This window comes from Furipterus horrens, unplaced genomic scaffold (assembly GCF_987537825.1).
Source record: "Furipterus horrens unplaced genomic scaffold, mFurHor1.1.pri manual_scaffold_7, whole genome shotgun sequence".
Taxonomy (NCBI): Eukaryota; Metazoa; Chordata; class Mammalia; order Chiroptera; family Furipteridae; genus Furipterus; species Furipterus horrens.
Window position 1 is genome coordinate 142,745,627 of NW_028327177.1, and position 22,803 is coordinate 142,768,429.

A 22,803-nucleotide genomic window follows, 5' to 3' on the forward strand; every position below is an offset into this window, starting at 1 on the left:
GACGGGGCGCTAACGTGGGGGCAAGTCTAGGCTCCAGGTGGGAATCTGCCACGTTCTCCCCGTATGCACTCAGGGGAGGGGTGGCACCGGGTAATGACAAGGAACATGGTAAGGTGTAAACACACAGGGCTCTGGAGTCCCTAAGACGGGGGCTGGATGGGGCCGTGGGGCCAGGTGGGGACTGGGGGGCCTTTCTGTGTTCACTTGCTCTGCGGCTTTGGGGTTTGTCATTCACTGTGCCTGAGCGCCAGCTCTGTCATCGGTACAGTGTGCGCGGACGACCATTCCACCATCGCCTCACGCTCGATGACAGCATTCGGTGAAGCTGAACACGCAGCAGACAGTAGGTGCCCTGTAGGTGTGCGGGATTACAGCTCCTGACCGGCGGTTTCCTCACCTGTACGACGGTCTAGTGATTCCTGTTCATAGGGAAGGTCGGGGCGTGAAGTCAACGGGGAAGAAGAGAGAGAAACTGGGACGCGCACGCGGGGACTGCTAGCGTCATCGCAGCAGCCGTTAGGAAGGGCTGAGCCTTTGCTTTCACTTATTAGACCAGCACCCTGAGGCTCCTGCACGCACCAGGCACTGCACTGGGGGTGGGAGATGCGGTGGAGACCAAGGCGCGGCCTGCGCTGTCCCAAAGGCAGGTCTGCCCTGCGGCCGACGGGGACGCGTGCCGGTCTGTCACTGTGGCCCAGAGACAGCGTTCTGGGGGGGCAGTGCCAGGCTTCACTGGAGTTTGTAGAGAAGGTGCTTGGCCCAGTGGAATCGGGGGAGGGAAGACGGGGAAGACTTCCTGGGCAAGTGATGCATTTGAAGAAACCGGAAGGACCAGCGTGAGTCAGTCAAGGGACTTGGAGAAGGAAGAGCGTGTCCAGAGAGGGGGACAGAGGACTTACAGGGACTCAGGTGGGGAGGAGGTGCTGCCGGAGCTGGGCGTACAGTTCAGCAGGACTGTCCTCAGAAAGCACGCGGGGAATCGCCACCCACTGCCCTGCCCTCCGTCTCAGTAACCGAGATGAAATGCACGGACGTCCTTGGCCTGGTCTCACAAGTGTGGGGGATTACACAGCTGCCCGCCACGAGCCTTGCCAGGGCCGCGTTTCCCCGGGGTGGGCGCAGCGCCTTCGGAATCGTGCATCTGGACGGCACTGGGATAATGATAAACTTCTTCCCGGACACGGAACACTCAATCCCACAGAAATGATTAACGGCCTCATCGATCTGCCTCCTGCTTCCTGCTGCCCAGCACACAGTTTAAGTGGGACAGAAGCAAGGAATAGATCCCTGCATCACTTACACTCACCTAAGCCCACACTCCGTTCCTGTTGGGAACAGCAATTAGATTTCTAATTAGTTTTCCAAAGTGGATGCAAAGTACATGTGTGGGGAGATGGGCACCGAACACAGAAAGCACTTAACTTCCCCCGAGTTTAATTAGACAATCACTGTCCCGGTATCCACGTCGCAACTCCCCGTACTCAACGTGGGGTCCTGAGGAACAGACCAGGGGGACCCCTTAGCAAACTCACCGTCGTTCCTCAGTACCAGCGGCGTGGGCGGGCCCAGCACCTTGTGGCCTGTCACGGTGTTGGTGACCACACAGGTGTAATTCCCAACGTCTGACTTCTCCACTCTGGCGATGTACAGGTTCCCGGTCTCCTGGGAAACGAAGCGGCGGTTATCCTGGTAGGAAGGATACTCGTTGAAGATCCAGGCGTAGCTCAGCTCTGAAAGCAAGAGGGGCCATCGTTACAAAGACGGCCTTCAGGACGGGCCCTGTGCCGCCTTCGTGAGAGAAATGGTGAGTTAGACATCCACGCCGTGGCCCACACACTCCTTCCCAGGCCGCTGGATAGAAACAGGAAGGAGCTGCCGGCCCTGAAGCATTCTGCGTCTCCCGCCCTGCGTCAGCCTGGCTGGAGGTCTGGAGAGCCAGAGCGCACGACATCTTTAAGTCAAGGGACACGCGTTTGCAGTCTGCTAAGCATGTGCCTGGGGCCGTGCGGTAGAGACTGGGCCAGTGACCGGAGGGGACTCCGACAGCCTGCACCCTGGGAAAGCAGGGCTGGGCGGCCCGGGAAGCCGCAGGCTACGCCCTTCATTTCGCAGACAGTAGCCATGACCGTGCGTCAGAATGCCTGCCCCACGCCCACGGGAGATGCTGCGTGGTTTCCCACATGTCTGTGGTTTCCGTTCACCAAGAAACGCACACGGCAGCTCCTCTGATCGCTCCTGCGGACAGACGGAGCGGCTCTCCATCCCCGTCCAGCCCTGTCCCTCCGCAGATCAACGCCAGTTGCTGCCCTGCTCGCCTGGGAGTCTGAACTCCTTTCCCGTCGTTTTAGTGAGAGGGCGGTTGAATACTGTAGCGAGTACTCGCCAAACGCGCAGGAGCTGACCGACGGGTTGGCTGGCCCCATACATGTAAGTCTGCATTTTTAAAAACGGGCTGAAAGGAGATTACATCTGTAAGGGAGTGACTCTGAAGTCACGAGAGCGACCTTCCGCAAACACTTACTGAACCCCGGCCGCGGTGGGGTGGGGTGGGGTGGGGTGCAGGGGCAGTGAGTGTAACGGGCAGGCCGGCCTGGAAGGGCTCGCGCGCGGTGAAGCAGCAGGTGACGCTGTGGGGATGAGCAGGAGGGAGCCCGGGCTTCCTGCCCCGGAGGAGCCCCAGGCCGTGAAGGCAGGTGACCACTGGCTGCCGCGGGCCTCTGTCACGAGGACACCAGAGCTCCTGGGCTCCGGGCTCTCCACAGCCCGCTCCGCTGCCTGCACTGTGACCTCCAGCTCTGTGCACGGCCGGGGCGGGGGGTTGCCCGCAGGCCCCATTTCATTTTCAAAAGTGGTTTTGGTGTGGGGGGGTGGCAGCGAGGCACAGGGGCTGGGGTTTCAGAACTCGCGGGCTGAGCGCGTGCGGGCTGCTTTTCCGTGGGGTTCGGGCTGGTGTCTAAGGGCACGAGTGTCCCTGGGAAAAGGCCAGAAGGTCAGTTCAGCTTGGAACACGGAACCCTGGCCGCCCCGGAAGGCGCTTTTGTCACTGAAGACGTCAGTGAGGCCCGCCTGGAACTGACCTCGGGGACGCAATGGCCTCAGTCATCGGCTGAGCACAGACCAGGAAGGGGCCGTGCAGACGGCAGCCACCTGTCACTGGACCGCGCTGCCTGCGCTGCAGGATTTGAGGGAGGGAATCTGTCTGTCTGAGATCAGCTAAGCTCTGCACGGACGCCTGTGCGCGCGATGGACGTGACCCCGTGCCGATGCCAAGGGGGGCCTCCGCGCAGATGAGGCCGACGCTGCCCAGCAGACTCCCCCTCCCCCCGCAGCCGACGCCTGCGAGGACAGGCCCCTGGGACAGGCCGGGAGGAGGTGCCGGCCACGACGCCCGGCAGCCGATGCCACCCAGCGGCACGGCGCTCCTCCCTGCGCCCGGTGAGTGTCGGGCGACCCGAGCCACGGCTGGGCACCTCGGTCCTGTCCTCTCACAGCGAGGACGCTGCCCCCCCGAGGTGGCTACCAGGGAGCTTTACAGACGAGTTAGCCTCTCCAGAGTCACAGGGCAGAAGTCAGAAAGTCCCTTACCAGCACCGTCGTCATCAACCCACGCCCCTCCAAGGAATCAATATATGAAACTGGGTCTGTACATTTTCTGGAAGACATTTTTCAAACCCACTGCTAGTGGCCACCGGCTGGGACGCTTTCCGCAAGTTGTGGGAAAAAGCGGGTTTAGTAGCTGGAAAGCTGTGTGGACCACCCCTAGCAGAAACAATCCGGCCGCTTGGCTCTTTCTCTAATCAGAATTTCAAATAACAGACTGGAAGGCCCACATTCAGACCTGGGCTGCATATGAAAGGCCCATGAACCGCTCACTCTCAGCTACGAACTCCATCCAACGGGAGGGACGGCAGGTGTGTGCCAGGTCCCGAGGACGCACGTGTGTGTCAGTGCGCGGAGTCACACGCACCACCCAACCACTGAAAGGTCATCGTCTTTAAAAGGAAAAGAATAAAAACCATAGTCAATGAACACACGGTTTAACAGATTTAAACACAAGTTAATTATTCCGGGGCCATGGCCCCTGTGGCTTCAGTGACTTTGTCCCCTCGGTGGGAGGAGTTAGGGGGCTGGTTCCCCGCAAACAGCCTGGGCTCACACGCGGCCCCTTCTCCGCTGCGGGCCCGGGGATGCTTTTTCCTGTTACTGTTGTTCTCTGCCCCACCCCCACCCCCCAGCCACACTTCAAAGGGTTACATGATTAAATGACGTTGAGAAGCTCCGGATTAAGCCGAGTTCAACAGATTTTTAAATCCTTCCTTTCAAAACTGTAAGAGAGTTTTACCCTGTGAATGACCCTGGAATTCCTGAGCGCGGGTTCAGGCTGGCAAACGTGTTCCATCATCGATGCCCCCAACCCTCTCGACACACACCCCGATTTTCTCACCATTTATTAACGGGTCACAACACCGAGGGTGGGAAACGCTGAACTAATAACGCAAGGCCTTCAAGAAACGAAGTGTCCGATAAAGATTCCGAACGATATTCCTTTGCTTTGTGGGGAGGTCACTGAGGAACATTAAACACCAGAAAACGACAAAACATTAAACTGACGTTGTCATACATGACACTGTGACACCGGAACCACGTGCCACCTGAAGACAGAGAAGCAGCAACGGCTGCCCAGGGGAGTCCCCAGCGGCGGGCGCTGAGGACGGGGACCAACAGCAGCTGAACACGTGCCCTTTGTAAACGCCGTGCGCCCGTGAGTGCAAAGGTCAGCCGGAGAGTCTGGGCCGGTGCCCCGGTGAGGTCGTGCTGAGCTAAAAGCTGAGCTCTCGAAGGGAAACAAAACCTCTAAAATAATGTATTAACTTACTTTTCTTGACAGTAAATCACTGCCTAGCTTTTTACGTTTTTATTTCTCCAAGACCCTGAGGACCGAGTGTAAGGAATATAATACAGTGAAGACGCAGACCTCCAAGCAGGCAACACCCAGCGAGGCCCTGTTTCGTTTCTTCATTTTAAGGACCTGACAGCAGAGCAAAGCTGGAGGTGTCCCGTGTCCCGATTTCAGACGACAGAGCGAAGCTACAGTATGAAGCCACCGTCATTGAAGCAGCCTGGCACCGGCACGGAGACAGACGCGCCGATCGGCGGAACGCAACCGCGAGCCCGGCAGCGCACCCTCCCGCAGATGGCCGACCGATCGGCTGACGCGAAGGAGCCAGGAATGCACAGCGGCAGAAAGGACTGTCTCGTCCCTCAGTGGCGCTGGGACGAGCGGGTGGCCGCGTGCGCGGAATGAACCTGGGCTTCTGCCTCACACCTTCCACAAACATTCACGCGGAGGGCGTTACTGACCTGGAGGTAAGACCTGGGCCTGCGGGACTCCTAGAGGGACGCGGAGAGGCCAAGCCCCTTGGTGCGGGTCTGACGCCCAAAGCAAAGGCCACGAAAGCCAAAATAACCAGATGGGACGACATCCAACTAAAACCCTGCCCAGCAAAGGAAACCAACCAGATGGGAAGGCAGCCAACTGCGCGGGAGCAGATGTTCACGGACCAGACAGCTGATCAGGGATGAACACCCCAAATGTATGGAGAACTCCTACAACTCTGGCAAAAAGAGGAAACCGTTAAGACATGGGCCAAATATCTGAACAGACATTTTTCCAAACGAGAAATAGACATGGCCCAACAGGTATGTGAAAAGATGCTCGACATCACTAATAATCAGAGAAATCAAATGAAAGCCACAATGAGACACCACCTCACACCTGTCAGAACGGCTGTTTTCAGAGACAAGTAATGAGAAGTGTGGGCGAGGAGCTGGAGGAAAGGGAACCCTGCGCGTCGTTGGTAGGACCGCAAACTGGTGCGGCCACAGGCAAGTCAGGATGGAGGTTCCTAGAAGCAGAAAAATAAAAACAGAACCTCGTTGTGCCCTGGCAGTCCTGCCTCCAGGCACTTACCCGAAGGAAACCAAAACCCCAAGCCAAGAAGACAGGCGCACGCCCGTGTTCGCTGCGGCGTCATTCACCACAGCCGGGGCACGGAAGCAGCCCGCGTGTCGCTCAGCTGACAGAGGACAGAGATGGTGGTATTTCCACACAGCGGGATCGATCAGGAGCGAAGAAGAAGAGATCCCGCGCTCTGCACTGCACAGACGGACCTCGAGGGCGTCACGCTAAGTGAAACAAGCCCCGCAGAGAAAGACGAACACCGTGCGCTCCCGTGTGAACCTAGAAGTCAATCAATCAATCAAGCAACCAAGCTCGCAGATACGGAGAATGGACTGGCGGTTGCAGGGGTCGGGGGGCAGGGAATAGGTGAAAAAGATCAAATGGTAAAAAAAATTTTTAAAAATGCTTTAAACCCCACCGACCAAAACTTCCCAGCCGCTGCGTCACGCCCACAGAAAGAGGCCCTTCCTGGGTCCAACTTTTCAGTCCCAGCCGACGTGCCCACAGGCAGTTCATGATTCCAACCGCAGCGGAAACGCCATTAAGAAAATAGGGGTGTTCTGAGGCCTAGACTGGGGCGTCCAGGCAGGCCACGCAGACGGGATCCCACCCGGTCCCCACTGCTGCCCGCCGCCCGGACTCGCTCCGGGACGCAGGGGCGCTCCCCGCCTGCAGAGCTTGTCTCACTCCGCACACGAGACACGTCTCCCCCGAGGACCAAAGTCTGTTTTTATCAGAGCCGGACGCGAGTGCGACGAGCTATCGGACACGCCCCCGGCATCCGAGAAACGAAGCCCGGGCCACGCAGCAGATGCCTCCGTGTGCTGCTGCCCACCCAGCCCGGCCTCCTCAGGAGCTCCGCGCAGTCGTCACACTTACGCAGCCTTGACAGGTCTCTTGATACGTTTTCCCACACTAACTGCTCGGGAACGACAGGCAGTTCTCGTCCCACCGGCAATCCGGAACCACGGATAAACACCTGCTTGGGATGCAGTATTTCACGCCCTGTGAGGCTGCCGAGGCTCAGCGGGAAGCCCTGAGCCTTTGCGATGGGGCACCTGTGAGGACAGAAGGACCTGCGACGGTTTTCTGACGGGAGCCTCGACATCCATGGGAAATTAACCGGAAGGCATCACGCGTAACAGGCTCCCTTTTCCAGCTCTCTGGGCCAGCAGCAAAGGGTGTTTGGTTATCTTTAGAGGAAGGCATCCAGCAAGCAATTTTCAAGCGTAGGGACCCACTGAGCGGACACGCCCCATCACTGGGCTCCGGTGGAGGCTCCCAACTCGGTCCTGACACGCACTCCAGAGTTAAGTCACGCTCCAGTGCGTTCCGAGACCTACCCCAGGGGGGCAGAGGTGTCACCGTTCCAGGGTGCCCTTCCTCAGCCTCAGAGTTTTGAGTCTGAACGTACCCTCAGCCCCCCTTCAGTTTACAGATGAGGTGACTCCCATCCGGGGAAAGCCGTGCCCAGTCCCAGTCCCCCCGGTACGTGGCCGAGGTGGGGTACAGGGTGGTCCATGAGAAGAGTGTTTTCCCGCGGAAGACTGGAGAAATCGCAACAGGGTGTGACCGAGAGACCCCCGGCTTCTGAGAGAGGAAGACTCTGGACAGTACATCTAATCACACAATGGTCACTGCACAGTCCTGTGTGAGCTGTCCCCAGTGGGCGGTCCGTGGGGGCCGTGTGGGGGGTGGTGTCGGGAGCCGCAGGACTCGGAAGGGCGGGAAGGGGACACCTATGCCCCCTTATTCATCGGGAGCTGGACTAGTGGGTGTTTAACTCCACCTTGGTGGCCACCGTCCTGCGCTGAGATCAGGCTGCAGCTGAGAGGACGCCTCTGACAGACGCCACGTGGCCCACAGAGCTCGGTGCAGACAGGTCCCCAGTGTCCCGCAGGACCTCCCGGGGTTCAGACACTTTCTTTACTCATTAGGGCTAAATGGACCAGGAGTGGCTACCGGTGCCCTGCTGACCACTGGCGAGGTTTGCGGTCATTCTCTGCACACAGAGACCTTCGCAAGTCACCTGGGGACACAGAGAGGTGACCACGGGGGCGAGGTTGGCTGGGACCCAGCGCCGACGCACGGCCAGCCCCGAGGCAAGCACTTCCGAAAGAAGCCTCTGACCGCTCACTTGTTCACGGCGTGTTGACAGGAGTTTGTGCTCTTCGTCACTCCTACGTGGGGGGGCCAGGGTGGGGACATTTCCAGTCAGGTGCGCACCCTTGATCGTGGGCACGGCTTCCAATCTCCGCCCCCTTTTCTCAGTCACTTTGTTTTCCTGCCTCTGTGTAATTGAGTAGGTTGGGGGTGTAGATTTTCTTTAAAAATATGAAGGTAGAAGTGAAGGAATTACACTTGAAGGCAATTTAACACATTGGTCTGACGATAAGTCAATATGAGCATCAGTGGAAAGGCTTTTAAAACGTCCTGGGCAGGAGGCCGCTGCCTCGGGACTCAGGGCCGGGCTCCCCAGGGCAGAGGCGGACTCCTCCCACTCCCAGAAACACATCAGTTAGAGCGTCTGAGAAACCACCCGAGGCCCGGAGGCAGCAGCCCGCCATCCTGGGCGGGAAGAAGGCCCAGATCCGGCAGAAGAGCACGCGTCCCGTGAGCCCGCTCAGACTTGCTGGAGGCTGGGACGTGCCAGGACACAGGACGGACTTCATTCGCCCAAGAGTGTGTCTTTTACGGTTTCACAGGCTTTGAAAACATCGAAGATCAAATAGACATTAGGGTGTTGGGATTTCCTCAAACATCTGTCCTCAGCTGGCAGGGCAGGCAACGGGGGGGGGGGGGGGGGGGACCGCCCAGCGTCCATGGCGACACTGGTTCCCCAGCCCCGTGGAGCTCCCGGGTCGTTAGAGGGCTGTGACCTCGCAGAGCACAGGTGGTCCGCGGCGGGGACCCGCTGTCCTGGCCTGTCCCCAGGCACTGCTGACACTGCTGGTGTGGGGACCGCAAGGGGGGATGCTGCCTGGGAAGATCTGACCACACCGGGCGCGTGGAGCTCAGCGGCCGCTTCCACGGGAGCCGCGGCCTCTCTGGCGGCACGACCGGCAGCCGCCACCGCGCAGGGCCTGAGGCTCAGGCTGCAGCCTCCGCGTGGGGAGCCGGAGTGAAGGCGCAGACCAGGCACGGGCCCTGGCGCCCGTCGGCTGGTGGGTGAGCGGCCCGGGGGCCACGGACGCAGCTGGCCCGAGTCACCTGCCAGGACTAGGGTGGACACGGGGCTGAAGCCACACGGAATCAACACTCGAGCTTCGTGCAGCCGGGACGGGAACGGCCCAGCCTGCTCGGTGCGGCCAAGCACACAGCCGTGGTGCAGAGACCAGGTCCCCGGACAGGGAGGGGCGGGCGGAAATGCTGCTCCCCGGGACGGTGCCGTCTTCTCTCGGTGTCGGCTCGTCGGCACGGGAAGGCGCTGCAGGCACCGCCGAGTTCTAGGAAGAGCTCAGCCACAGCAGAGGCCCGCCTGCCAGTGTCGGGGCCTCGTAGCACAGACGCCCTTCGAGGGCCAGGTTTACAATCCTTCAGACGACGTGGGAGCTGCGTCATCCTGAAGGCTGGGCGGAGCTCAGTGCCCACGGCTGGGAGGAGTGCCTCCCTCCCGGGGGCGGACAGGGGACGGAGGAGAAGCAGACAACGAAGCTCTTCCAGCGCCCTTCACACGACGCCTCTGCCAGATTTCTGGTCCCTGCCCGCCGTCCCCGGGAGGACCGGGTTCCGTGGCTGGGGGCGGGTGTCCACCCAGTCAGCACGGGAGTCCTGCTGTGGGTTCCGAGTCCACGAGGGGCTGTGCCTCTGTGCTGTTTACCATCCTCGTCACCGGCCCACGGACACCCCCCCCTTCTGCCTGCCGCCTTCAGGCTCGCCGCGGCTCCAGCACCGCCCACACGCCACCGCCAGATTCGGGCTTCAAAGGAGCAACTGAGTCACACCCGTCCTTCCTACGCAAGTCCCCCGGGCCCCGCTGCCTCCCGCACTGTGTAAAGTGCACCCCGCTGGTGTTCGGGTCCCCCCAGCGCAGGGCTCCACACGACCCAGCCTTAGCTCTCCTCTCTCCTCTGCGCGCAGGCCGCGGGCCGGGCAGGACTCCGAGGAGCGGAGGAGCGGCAGTCCTGAGTCACTGGTTCACGCAGCACACACTGACTCCCTCGCGGACGCGCACCCTCAGATGCAAAGATAAGGCACCTTGGGAAGGCTCTGCCCACCCTCGCTTGGGTTTAGTTCTTAAATTTTTTTGTGATTTGCACTTCTCAAGAAAATTGTATTTTAAGAGAAAGGTTCATAACAAAGTAGGCTGCTTAAAGTAATGTGGAGAGACAGGCACGGATCCAGAAGAAAACGGAAATAGGATATGCGAGAACCTATGAGAAGATTCTAAGAGAAAAGTTCCTAGCAAAACAAGCCTACCTGAAGAAAAGAGAAAAATCTCAAATAAACCATCTAATTTTATACCTAAAGGACCTACAAAGGGAAGGACAAACAAAACCCAAAGTTAGTAAAAGGAAGAGAATAATAATGATTGGAGTGGAATTACACAGAATAGGCACTAAGGAGACAAGAGAAACTTTCAAGGAAACTAAGAGCTGGTTCTTCGAAAAGGTAAGAAAAGTGGACAGATTGTTAGCTAGGCTTGCTAAGCAATCAAGAGACAGGGCTCAATTACATAAAATTAAAAAGGCAGGAGAAGAAGCTACAGCTGATGTAACAGAAATGCAAATGATGGGGGACGACCATGAACAATTCTGTTCCAACGGATCAGACAACTTCGAAGAAATAGATAGATTCCCAGAAGCAACCCGTCCTCCGAGAACTGAAACGTGAAAAACAGAACATCTGAGTACAGTAATAACTGGAAAGGAGATTAAACCATTAATCAAAAATCTCCCAACGAACACAATTCCGAGACCAGATGGCGTCGCAGGTGAGTTCTACCAACCGTTCAGAGATTTAATACCTCTCCAAGAGAAGGGAATGCTCCCAACCGCATTTTATGAGCCCAGCCTGACTCTGATACCAAAACCAGGCAAAGATAAAACAACAGAAAGAGAAAATTACAGGCCAGCACTTGTGACGAACATAGATGCAAAAATCCTCCCCAAAATATTAGCAAACCAAGTTCGGCAACACATTAAAGAGATTACACACCAGGATCCAGTGGGATTTATGACAGGGATGGGTCGACACTGGAAGTCTGTTACCTTCATACACTGTTAATGAGATGAAAAATAAAAATCACACGACCCTGTCAATAGACGGAGAAAAAGCATCTGACAAAATTCAGCATTTATTTATAATTAAAACTGGCAAGAAAGTGCGTATAGAGGAAATGCACCTCAACCTAATAAAGACCATAGAAGACAAAATCACAGCTCAGGTCGTGGTCAATGGTGAAAACTTGCAAGTTTTTCCTCTAAGATCAGACATTAGTCAACAAAGTATCGGCAGTGCCAGCCACAGGAATGAGACAAGAAAAAGAAATAAAAGGCACCCCAGGTGGAAAGAAGGAGGTAAAACTCATTGCAGATGACATGAAACTACACAAAGAAAGCCCTAAAGACTCACCAAAAATTGTTAGGCCTAATAAGGAGATTCAGCAAGTTTGCAGGACACAAAATTAGTATCCACATCTTCGTTGCATTTCTATACACTCACAGCGAACATCAGAAAAATAATTTAAGAAAATAACCCCATTTACAATTACAGTACAAAGAACCAAATGCCTAGAAACAACTTTCACCCAGGCAGTGGAATACGTATGCCCTGAAAGCTGTAAGCCCCTGATGGCAGGCCCTGGGGGGGCTGGGCCACGTGTACGGAGCTGGCAGCCGTGCCAGGAAGAGAAAGCAGCGGTGGAATCGTAACTCAAGGTGTTCTCCCGCTTTCTAGAAACAGGAGAGATCTGAGCAGCCGGGAGGCGGTGCTGCACAGCTGTGGAGGGCACACAGACAGGCCCAGGGTATCTGGGACACAGCAGAGAGGTCCCACGTGGAGCGCATGTTACAGGCGCTAGCAGGAGAGGACCCTGGAGGACCCCGCCCACGCTGCCCTTCTCCGAAGCAGACGGCTCGGGAGCGGCGTCCAACCCGCCGTGGGGGCTTCGCTGTTCTTAGTCCGTGGCCGAGGCACGACTTGGAGCCCACGAGCCCGTTTCTGCACTGATGACTCTCCTCACACAGAGCCGCCGACAGGACGGGGGAGAGGGTGCCCTCTGTCCACCTTCGTGACCTTGGCCAAATCCACCTCCCCGAGCCTCAGGCTTCTCACATGTACAGAGGGGCTGACCGCTAACGCTCTCCTTGGAGCTTGATGACAAAATAAGACCATACTCGTGAAAAGACTTGGAAACAGGAAAGCGCCAAGCAAGGGTGAGAAGGTAATTGTGGGACAAGGACTGCAAATAATTTCATCTTGACCCCGAGCTCTGCCTGCTTGGTCCTGGCTCTCCGAGGGGCCGCACCGGCGCTCGAGGATCTCCGGGGTTCAGAGGGGAAGCGGTCATTATCGCCCGGGATGATCATCACAGGCCCGAGAGCGAGCAGAGAGGCGCGCGTGGCAGTGGCGTGCGGTGTGCCGGGGCAGGGCCCGCCCCCCACGGAGGGTCGCAGAGTCTAAGGCAGAGGCCCCACCTCTCCGTTCTCAGAACGTGTACGGCTGCGCAAGGCAGGTGTTACTTTACCGGGTTCAGTGCGCTGTCCTGAAGACCGAATTAAGCAGTCCACGCAAAAGAGCCCACGGAACTGCTCAGCAACTTCCAGCAGAGGCATCGGCGTGATTCTAGCTCAAAAAGCGCACGTGCGGCCGTACCTTACCCACAGCCCCACCTCCTGTATGTGGATAAGAGTGGAAGCTAATCACCCCTCTGCCCACGTGGCAAAACAAGGCCAGGCCGAGGCGCTCAAGGACGTCAGCAGAGGCCCGGGACGTCTGGCCCGCCTCGGAGCTCGGGCTCCTCCCTTGTCGCTCCGCGCCCGCTGGATGTCTGACAGATGCTCAACAACTGACAGAGCTTATCTCCTCCTCTCAGGCGCCATCCTTCTGCTTGCCCACATTCCGCGTTGCCATGGCAACTGTAAACACTCATGATTATTGCCAAGGGGGTTGGAACACATTCTTAAGTTAAGGGAAGAAAAATCCCTGGGCGGGGGGGAAGATCTATCCATCTCTGGGAAGATGAAAAATATTTACGATGTCAACTTAGTGATTGCATTTTTGAGAGCTAAACACACAGACCTGTTTCTTTAGCTTCACATGGGCCATGCTGAGAGGAAGTGGAAAGCTCAGTTTCCTCTGACGGGGAGCAGAAAGGACGCACTGAGGAAAACGGTAAGGGACAGAAGGGGTGGGGACAGGAGGCGGCCTCCTGTGGCCCCTGATGCAGGGTGTCGCCTCCCACCCAGCGGGGTGCCGGGGCGGGTCCCTCTGCCTGCATGAAGCCTCAGGAGCTCCAAGCGTGGAACCCGGGTGCAGGTCTCTGTCCCCACCACGTGCGCCGTCCCCACGCACCGTGGCACGGGAAGAGGCCCCTGCCGTCGCTTGGGCGGAAGTGAACACTGTCAGCCTCCAGAGGAAGCAGAAGACGCGCAGACAGCCGGCACGCATGTCTGTGTCCAGCCGTGACCCGGGCCGGTCGCTGCGAGGGCGGCGTCCCTGTCCCCGTGCTCACAGACCAGCTGCTGACACCCCGCCACTGAAGGACGGCACTTAGAGGCCACCTCGGCGGCTTCTCCTGAGAGACCGTGAGGCCGGGCAGCACTGAGCTCACCTCTGTCAAGGGAGCAGCCGGCCTGCGGTGAGCAGCGGTCCGACGGGGACAGGGCTCTCTGTCGGGCCTAACTCAGCGCCCCGTTTACATCCCTGCCGGCCTGGCCTGGGGGACGGCAGAGCTTCTGAGCCTGGCTGACGCCCCTTCCCACGCCACACGCGCTCAAAGCCAATTTCTGAGTCCCACCGAGTCCGTGCCATTGTTCCCCTCGGTCTCCGAGGGCAGCCGGGGGCAGCTGGCGTCTGGCTCCCACCACTGGCCTCGTCCCGGGGAGCTGCTCCCGCCCTGGGCCCGCCTCACCCCTGTGGGCCAGGAGCAGCCGCGCGGGTCTTGCCTTCCTTTACGTCTGCAAGTTTTCGTCTTTCAAAACGTCCGCAGCAGAACGTCCGTGAAAGGCACCACCGTGACCGCCTCTGAGCACACAGTCCGGGGCCCTGAGCACGTTCTCGGAGCTGCACAGCCGGCCCCACCGCCCGGCCCCGGGACCCGCTCCTCGCCCTGAACTGAAGCTCCGTCTCCGTGCGCCGTTTCCAGTCGTTACTGAACAGGTGGCCCGCGCGTGCCTGCTGCGTGCCAGGCGTGCTCCGAGGCACCGTGGGCAGCGACACGTCCAGCCGGGTTACAGTTCTGGGGGCTCAGATCCTAGGCCCCGACCCTGTTTCAGGGAGACTGGGTCTGTGGTTCACAGCGCAACCCTGTCCCACCCCGGCAGAACTCTGGGGACGGGGCCCTGGGCTGCGACTGTGCTTCCGAATGGGACACCAACTGAACACCGCTTGTCTTCGGTGCCCGGCTTCCCCCCAGCTGCCGATCGGTCTGCAATTTGTCCTCGGGAACCTTCTCTCCCAGCCTCGGAGGGGCCGGTCTGCAGTCCAGCTCCAGGAACGGGCGTGGGTCTCTCCCCACACCCCTCCCCTCACTTCCAGTCCCCACAGCGGGCGTAGGGACGGGTGCAGGACTCACGCTGGCATGTGAACGTCACTTTCGAAGCCGGTGCTGAAATTGCCGGCAATGAGGCCGTTTTGACTCCTGCTGCGCTCCCACGCAGGGAGAGCCAGGGCAAGGAACACAGAGCCCGGAGCGCAGAGGCAGGCACAGGTTCCCAGCCCTGAGGCCTGAGAGCTGAGTTCCAGCTGCGTCTGACGGGGCTTTGATGCCCACAGACTCACTTCCGTTCACGCTCGTCTGAGCTGGGCTTTGGCATTTGCAACCAGAAGAGGCCGGGTTAACAGGACAGTGGGCAGCAGACCGAGCACTGACGAGGGCTGTAGCATCTTCACAAGCATCCGTGACCCACTGTGTGGTGACCCCGGAAATCTGTGCTTGGACTTGACCTTCTCAATTCTCTTTGAACCTACACTGTCCCCCAAGCCCTTCCCTGGCCCCGCTGCTGCCCCGACTTGTCCCTGGCCCCTTGGCTTCAGTTCTTCTTCCTCAGATGCCTACCCAGCCCCGGTCCAACCAACGCCGTCCCGGCGGGAAGCCGCACGGAGACCTGCCCACGTCAGCTGGGCCCGTGGGCCCGCCCTTCCCCCTTCGGGGCGGTTCCAGAGTCAGCTGGGCCCTCGGGTGCACGTGGCGGGGACGCAGGCCAGAGGCTGAGGGGTGAAGGGGGTGCTTCCCAGGGAAGGCTCTCCTCCCGCTCGCCCCCGGGTGCCTCACGGGACGGATGGGCCACTTTCGTCACTGGTCCTCTGGCCCTTTCACCTCCTTTGCTGCTCCTGACGCATCTGTAACGGGACTGGAGTCTCCGCTTTCGAAAGCTGCTTTCAGATGTAAAAACTCTCTCGTTCTGTACAGCAGGTGCTGGGGTGGGTCGGCGAATTGAAAAAGTTGCTAAAGTGGGAAACCATGAAAAAACATACGACTCGTAACCTCTTTATGGAAGTAAATTAGCTGACTACCGCACATCATTTACACACTCAGTGTGCGCATTTATATTTCCCTTATTGACTGATCATGAACAAAGTTATTAAACACGGAGAGAATGGAATCTACTCTTACCGGCCCTCTGACCTAGGCCCAATGTGCTTCCTGCCCCCTCCCCGTGGGCTCTGCACGGGGGCGGCCGCTGTCACTGCCCCATAAACGAGTCGTCACTCAGGCCCTGCTCGCATCTCCGGCTCTGTTTCCATAGCAACAGACTCGTGAAACAGCCTGAGAACCCACCAGAGTTTAATGATCCCCCCAAACTTTTAGCTGCCATGCCTACAGCATCTTCATTGTTTTATTGACTTGCCTTTATGAAGTCTTCCCCAAAGGACTTTGCCGACTTGTAGAAATGACAGTTCTCCCCTTTTCACTGCAGAGCATGACATCACCCAGCATTGAAAGTCGATCGTTATAAGTGTAACTGGCAGAAACGGGTTTGGGAATTAAAAAAACAAACCACCCTGGTTCTGGGCAACCATACAACTCAACAGGTAGGAACGGCAGGGAGCAGGTTTACCTGGGAATGGCCTACTGCCAGGGACCTCGGCCGGCGACTGGGGCCGTCCTTGTGAACTGAGAAGGAATGGGGAGCGGCCATCTGTCAGGAGGCCAGTCTGTCGGGGGCGGGGAGAGGGCGCACCAGGTGTCCCGGGACAGAGACGCCAGCTGTCGCCGCCCCCTCTGGGCCTCTCTGCACACAGCCCTGCCCGCTGCAGGCCGCCGCCCACTCTTGTCAAATGCCCCGTGTTCACGTGACAGACGTCATGCCCTACAGCCTGATGCCCTCGTGTCAGAGGACAAAGCCCTTACGATGGCCCCAACGACGCTCAGGGAGCACATTTCACCTGCTGGATGAAGTCTCAGGAGGTTTTCTTAACTGAAATGGCCTTGAAACGTGGGTGGGGAGCTGGGTTCTGTATTTTTTTTATTGTTTTTGTTTCAACTGAATAAAAAAGGGTCCCTCTGTTTTCTGTCCTGCATTTCAATGTGACCCAGTAAATACTCTCACAGCTCGGCTTCAGCTCTTGGCCGCTCGGCTCGCTGTGATGGAGGAGATCAGCCCCGGCTCCTAGGGCTACGCTGTGCGTGGCGTCCTTGGTGAGACGGCAGCGGGGGAGGCGCGTCCTCAGACACCCCCGGTGATCGCCAACGGGGATCCTTTCTGGTCACCGCAAGGCGCCGCCCCTCCCCCCTCCCCTCTGTTCGGCACGGACACCCTGGTCCCACCACAAAGAGCCTCTGATCCACACAAAGGGAAAGATTTCTTCCAAAAGCGTTCATCAAGTGACGCCCCCCCCCCCCCCAAGCCCACTGGTCAAGGGCAGACCCGATGTCGGGGCCGCCTGGGAGCTGGCGCAGCCCCTTCTCATTGCTGGGTACCGAGGGGGCCCCCAGACTGGGGCTCTGGGAGACGCGGATGAAATGCATCTCCCGTCAGCGTGCAGGCTGGTCACCCCGTGTTCTTGTCACTGGGGTGACTTCGTTTTCCTTCTTTATCCGGTTCCCTAGTGTTATTAGTGTCTCGCTTACTGGATTTCAAGGGCCCCTTCATGACTGGCAATGCTGGGTATTTATCACGTGCCGCAAACCGAACACCACACTTTCTGTTAGTATTTTACTGTGGTGTTATGTTTTTGGGTGGTACCGAAGTTGTGTCTTGAAATAGAACCATGTTTTGTTTAAAAAATTAAGACTTGGATGAAGTCACAGTAGGGACATGAAAAAGCACCCCAAACCTAGCCGCTCTCCTCGGGAGGTAGCGCTGCCCCACGCGGCCGGCCTTCTCTTGGGGGTGATGTTCGAGCCGGCAAAATACAAACCCATGAGTGATCGCAGGGCGGAACGAGGTGGCAACGTGAGCCATTCCAGGAAGAGTGACAGCAGTCCCGTCCACACGGGTGGTCTGCACTGGACGGGACAGGTCAGGCCTCCAAAAAGCTGGACGCCATGTCAAGTCCGCTCAGACACAGCTGTTTGGATCCAGGTTCTCTGGGAGACGCCAACAAAAGCAGGCGCGCTGGGCCACTCCTGAGGGCTCGCGTCCCTCTTCTCCCGGCCTTCAGTGAGGCTGGCATCGACCGTGGGCGGTCTGGAAGGCCTTGGACGTTTGAGTCCCACTCTGGCGTCCCGTGAGGCCGGGAGCAGGCCCCTGAGGGAGGACGAGGCACCCGGGGCAGGAGGCAGTGCCACCTCCTTCCCGCGCGGAAAGGAGCGAGGCCACAGAGCTGCCGGCAGGACACGCGGGCTGAGCACCTGGCCACCTGCCGGGACCCGGGCGCTGCCGCTGCCTGGCCCGTCCCCACCCCCAGCTTCTCACTTTAAAGCTGCGGGACTCGGAAGTTTAGAAACCCGGACTCCCAGCTTTCTGAAAGACGAAGCACCAGCAGGAGAAGGCGGAGGAGGAGGAGGAGGGGGAAGGAGGAGCCGAGCTCCCACTCCCACGGGTGTGGAGGGGTAAAAGTCTTTCTTCTTCTCCGTGGGCAGATGTGTCTTGGGTGCACTTCAGGGCTCTGTCACCCGGAGGCGCAGTAACGGTCCCTGTCAGCCGTGTGTCCGGGCCACAGGGTGACGCCCCGGGACGGACACCCGCGCCTGGCCGGGAGTGTGCCGGGGTACCTCGCCGGCCCGGCAGAAGCCATGCAGGCGGGCTCCTCTGAGCCCCTCGATGCAGACAAGCTTCAGAGAAATCAAACCCCTCGTCTCCGTGGGCCTCATGTGTTTCCGTTTTGGTCACATCTTTGATCTTTCTTTCTTTTCTCTCCTCTTTTTCTCTTTTTTTGGCAGAAAAGCCAACCCCTGCGCCCCTGGCCCAGGGGGCTTCCGACTTTTTTCTCTCCAGCCCCTGGCTTTCACCCACATCTGAGGCGAGCCGACACACGACCCGGCCAAGACCGTGAAGGCAGCCGCTGACTCAGTCAGAGAATGGTTTTAATAACGAACCGGAGCCGGCGCTGCTGTCCGTGCCGGGCCAGCCCCTGCGCAGGGGTGTGAAGAAGCGAGGCTCTCGCAGTTCCCGGCCTGTCTCCAGGGGCTGCCCTAAGCACCAGGGCTCTGGGTTTCCGCACGGGTGTTTTTTTAACTGGTCGCAGGCTGTCACCAAACGAGAGAGAGAAAGCCATTTGCAGGACAGCACCCTTCAGCCTTCCTGGCACTTCTTTGGCGAGAACAGTCACCTGCGTTAGGGTGCACAGAGCCCGAACCCCGAGGGACCGGAGCCGGACGCCTCTCTCCGGCTGTCTCCTGGGTGACAGGCACAGCTGTGGGCACTGGGGAGGGTGCCCACACCTCCCGGCAGGGCAGCCCGTTGTTAACGGAGAGGCACAGCTGGGACGCGGTGCAGACTCCGCACAGGGACCGACCGTCGGCGCCAGGCCGGGCTCCTGAGATAGCGAGAGGGTTACACGGCCCCGGGCAGCGCCCCCGGCTCCCTTCATTACCGTTACCTGCCAGGCCCGGGGTCTGAATGACGGGCGTACTCTGCCCATCTGTGAACACAGGCCTCGGCGCTGGGACGTTCCTCACGCTCACTGTCCACCGGCGCGAGCTGACCTCGGTGGACGCCTCCTGGGCCGTTTCCCAGCTTCCGCTGGAGCAGGCTGGGGGCGCGGGCTGTTTGTCAAAGCGCCGGGAGGGCCCGTTCCTGTTCTCGTCGCTCACTTTAAAGACAGGCGCTGTGCAGAGCAAAGATGAGCGGTCAGAGCTGGGATGACGGAGCCTGTCTTCCGATGAGGCCCTTCCTTCTCCTTCTGGAAGTTTCCACACAGCGGCACACAAGCCGCTGGACCCTGGCATTCAGACATGGGCTGTCACACGTGCGTAAAAGGGAAGCACCTTGGAGGGGGCCTGGCCACCGAGGCCACGCGTGGTCAGGAGAGTGACAGAGCTGCATTTTGGCCCCGCCCTCTGGGTGTCGCTCAGACTGGGCTCCGGGTGCCCGGGACAAGTCCTGCTAATTGCGTCTGCTGCTCAGGACCGCTGCCGGGCACGCGGACTCTGCTGAGACCGAGGCGCTGTCCCTGCAGGAGGCAGACTGGGCGCAGGGTCTGCTGCAGAATCGAACATGACAGATTTCAGATCACAGCCAACGTCAGGCTCTAGATCGCCGCCTTCCCATCCTCTCCCTGGGTGTCACCGGTTGACACTCAGTGACAAACGCTGCCTTTCCCCAGCGGAGATGAGTATGGGAAATGCAGGCTGAAGCTCTGTCAACTTGAATTTCAAGTTTCCCAACCTGAACACCAACAAGCCGGCTCAGCATGATGCCCTCTCTGCAAGCCGTTCTCTTCACGAGGCTGCAGTGCGGTCTGGGGAGGTGGGTGTTCATGTGTGTGTTTTTGTCACCCCTGCGGGAAGCCAAGTCCCCTGAGCACTGCCGGGTGCAGACCGAGCACACATCACTGCCCAGGTGCCTAGGAGCCCCGTGAGGCCCCACCGCCAGAGACTCAGCACCGCCCCGGCCGGAGCGGATCAGTGACGGTGCGTCTGCGCCTTTTCCGTGGAGAACGTCTCTCGAGGCCGGGTGCCAAGGACGGCTATTTTAAGTTGAAGATCCACAGTGATTTCCAAGTGGAAAATAAGTCAGGTAATAGCTCTGGGGCTTGTCTGCAGGGGTCCCCACAGGCTGCAAACTCCCCCCACAACACAGACGCCTTCTTGCCCCCGAAGGCTGCGGTGAAAACACGTTTCAGGAGGCGGTTAGTAGGGATAACGAGCCACGTACTGAAGTCCAGCACGTCCACCTGCTTGGCTACGGAAACGTTCCAACGCCCCAGTTACAGAAGCGGGACACAGGCCGACACGGGACCCGTCCGCAACCCCGATCCACCCGTGCTCGGCGCCGGCCCGCGCCCGCTGCTGGCCGGCACTCCCAGGACACAGAAGCAGCTCCTTCTGTCCAGCAGGACGTACTCTTGTCCTTTCAGTCCTGAGTGTGAGGAGGGGTTAAGCCAGCTCTCCTCCTGGCCTTTTTAAGAAGTTGGTCACGCTCAGGCAGTTGTCCCAGTTTTCCTGCTTTGCCCCTCCCCCACCCCCGGCAGCCCCGCCTCCTTGGCTCACGTCCTGAGTTACCCATACCTTTCACGCTTCCCCTCCCTTTTACACACATAACCCCCGATGGGAGCCCCTGAGTTGCTGAGGCATGTCACACTTCCTCAAACAACGTCTCGGGGTTCTGTCATCTGTAAAACGGGGCATGACCAGGTTGATGTGAGGGTTCCGTTAGTTCATGCATGTGAAGCACGAAAGGAGTGCCTGGCGTGTGTTACCCATGACACACGTGGGATCGCTTCCGCGCTAGCTGCCCACCAGACTCCGGCGCCAGGCTCAGACCATTTCATAACACGAACCAGAGGCTTCTAATCGCGGCTTTGCGTTGGCCCCAATATTTGGGAAGGGGATTACTTTAAGCTCTTCTTTATCAATTTTGTAGCCCAGAGGACTTGGAGAAAGTCATTCCTCACAACTTCCAATTCCTCCCAGGATTGCTGGTTTGTTCAGGTTTTCTGTATTTTCTGTGTTCAATTTTATTATTTATAGATTTTCCGTAGATGGTTTATTTCACCCAGATGTTCAAATGATCAGAGAGTTGTATGTCGTTTTCTCTCAGGACTTGAAGTCTTATGTGCAGAATGACACGCTCTTCTTAGTTATCATTTTGTGCTTTGTGTCTCTCTCGTTTGTTCTTGATGAGATTGGAGAGACAGACGCTTGCGTTTTTCTCTCTCAAAACTCTAGAGTGTCTCCTGGGTGTTGTTCTTGTTCCTAACTCGCTAACTCAGACCTCTAGCCCCTCCCTCCCATTTCCCGTGGCTTGTTTCGTGTCCTTTTTTTAACTGCAGTAAATACTTAGTTTATTGACTTTGATTTCCAGAACTTCTTGCTTAATAAATGCAGGCTTATTAATTTGCTTCAGGGTATCCTTCTCCTAAGTTTCATCAGTGTAGATATATCTGTTCCCCTTTTTCACTCTGAAACACGCACACACACGGTTCTTACTTTCTTTCTGACTCAGTATTCGAAAACTGACTTGACATGGCATGTGCTGATTTTTAAAAATGTGGTTATTGTCGCTGTCTGTTCCTGTCTATAATTTCTAGCGTCACTGAATTATGGCAGAACATAATTTCAACTTGTTTAAATTTTTTCTTAGATTAACATATAACCAACTAAAAGAAGCATTACATAGGCACTTGAGAAGAAACTATAAACATGTTATTATTTCATTATTCAAATTTTTATTCTATTTAGTTAGCCTGTCAAGTTACATAACAAATGTGCTTTAGTAATTTCTCCATGTAGTTCCAAGTTTTTAGCATTATAAATTTGATCTTATTTTTTATGGTGTTTAAAACCATATAATTGGTTTGTCTTCACTGTGGTTTGTGCGTCTTAATAATAAAAAAGTATCTCTTCCTGACTTAATGTTTTTGCATGTTAATAATACGCGGTCCTAAACCAGTAATTTTACCCTCCTTTCCTTTCTTCTTAAAGATCTCTCATTTATGGTGCACATCGACTTATTTATCAATAACTCCAATGTTTTAGCTCCAGCTTTCTACAGTAATATTCTTAACTAGTTTACAAAGAAAAGGTATACCTTAAAAACTAAAAATAAAATCTCTCTTGTTAGGAAAAGAGCTATTTTATTTTAAGTAGAAGGGCCATCATGCTTTGGTTCCATGACACACGTATATTTGACTCCATCTGAAGCTCTCGTGTTTAATACAGAAATTGCGTTTCTTTGTATTTCCTGTGATAAGTTATAAACCTTTTATCTGTCACCCTTTTTGTGTGTTTTAAAATCCTCACCGTTTTGCTCATCTTCGCCTTCAGCTGTCGGCTGAGAGGTCAGCGTCCCTGGGTGTGACCGTCTCCAGCCCCTTGGAAGGCGCACGTTCCGGTTTCCTGTCGCCTTTACCTGCGTTCCCTCTCAGTGACCGGGGAGCACATGGGTGACGGGAGACCACGCAGCACGGACATGCTGACCGGGGAGCACACGGGTGATGGGAGACCACGCAGCACAGACACGCTGACCGGGGAGCACACGGGTGACGGGAGACCACGCAGCATGGACACGCTGACCGGGGAGCACATGGGTGACGGGAAACCACGCAGGACGGACACGCTGACCGGGGAG

At 57.4% G+C, this 22,803-nt stretch overlaps 1 protein-coding gene across 1 annotated transcript in view; it reads right to left on the bottom strand.

Annotated features, from left to right (window-relative positions):
- Positions 1-22,803, bottom strand: part of CNTN4 (contactin 4) — a 162,484-nt gene that overhangs the window by 96,134 nt on the left and 43,547 nt on the right. Inside the window, exon 5 of the mRNA XM_090284972.1 lies at positions 1,533-1,730. Within this exon, the coding sequence (XP_090141098.1) occupies positions 1,533-1,730 (198 nt within the window). The remainder of the gene's footprint in view (positions 1-1,532; positions 1,731-22,803) is intronic.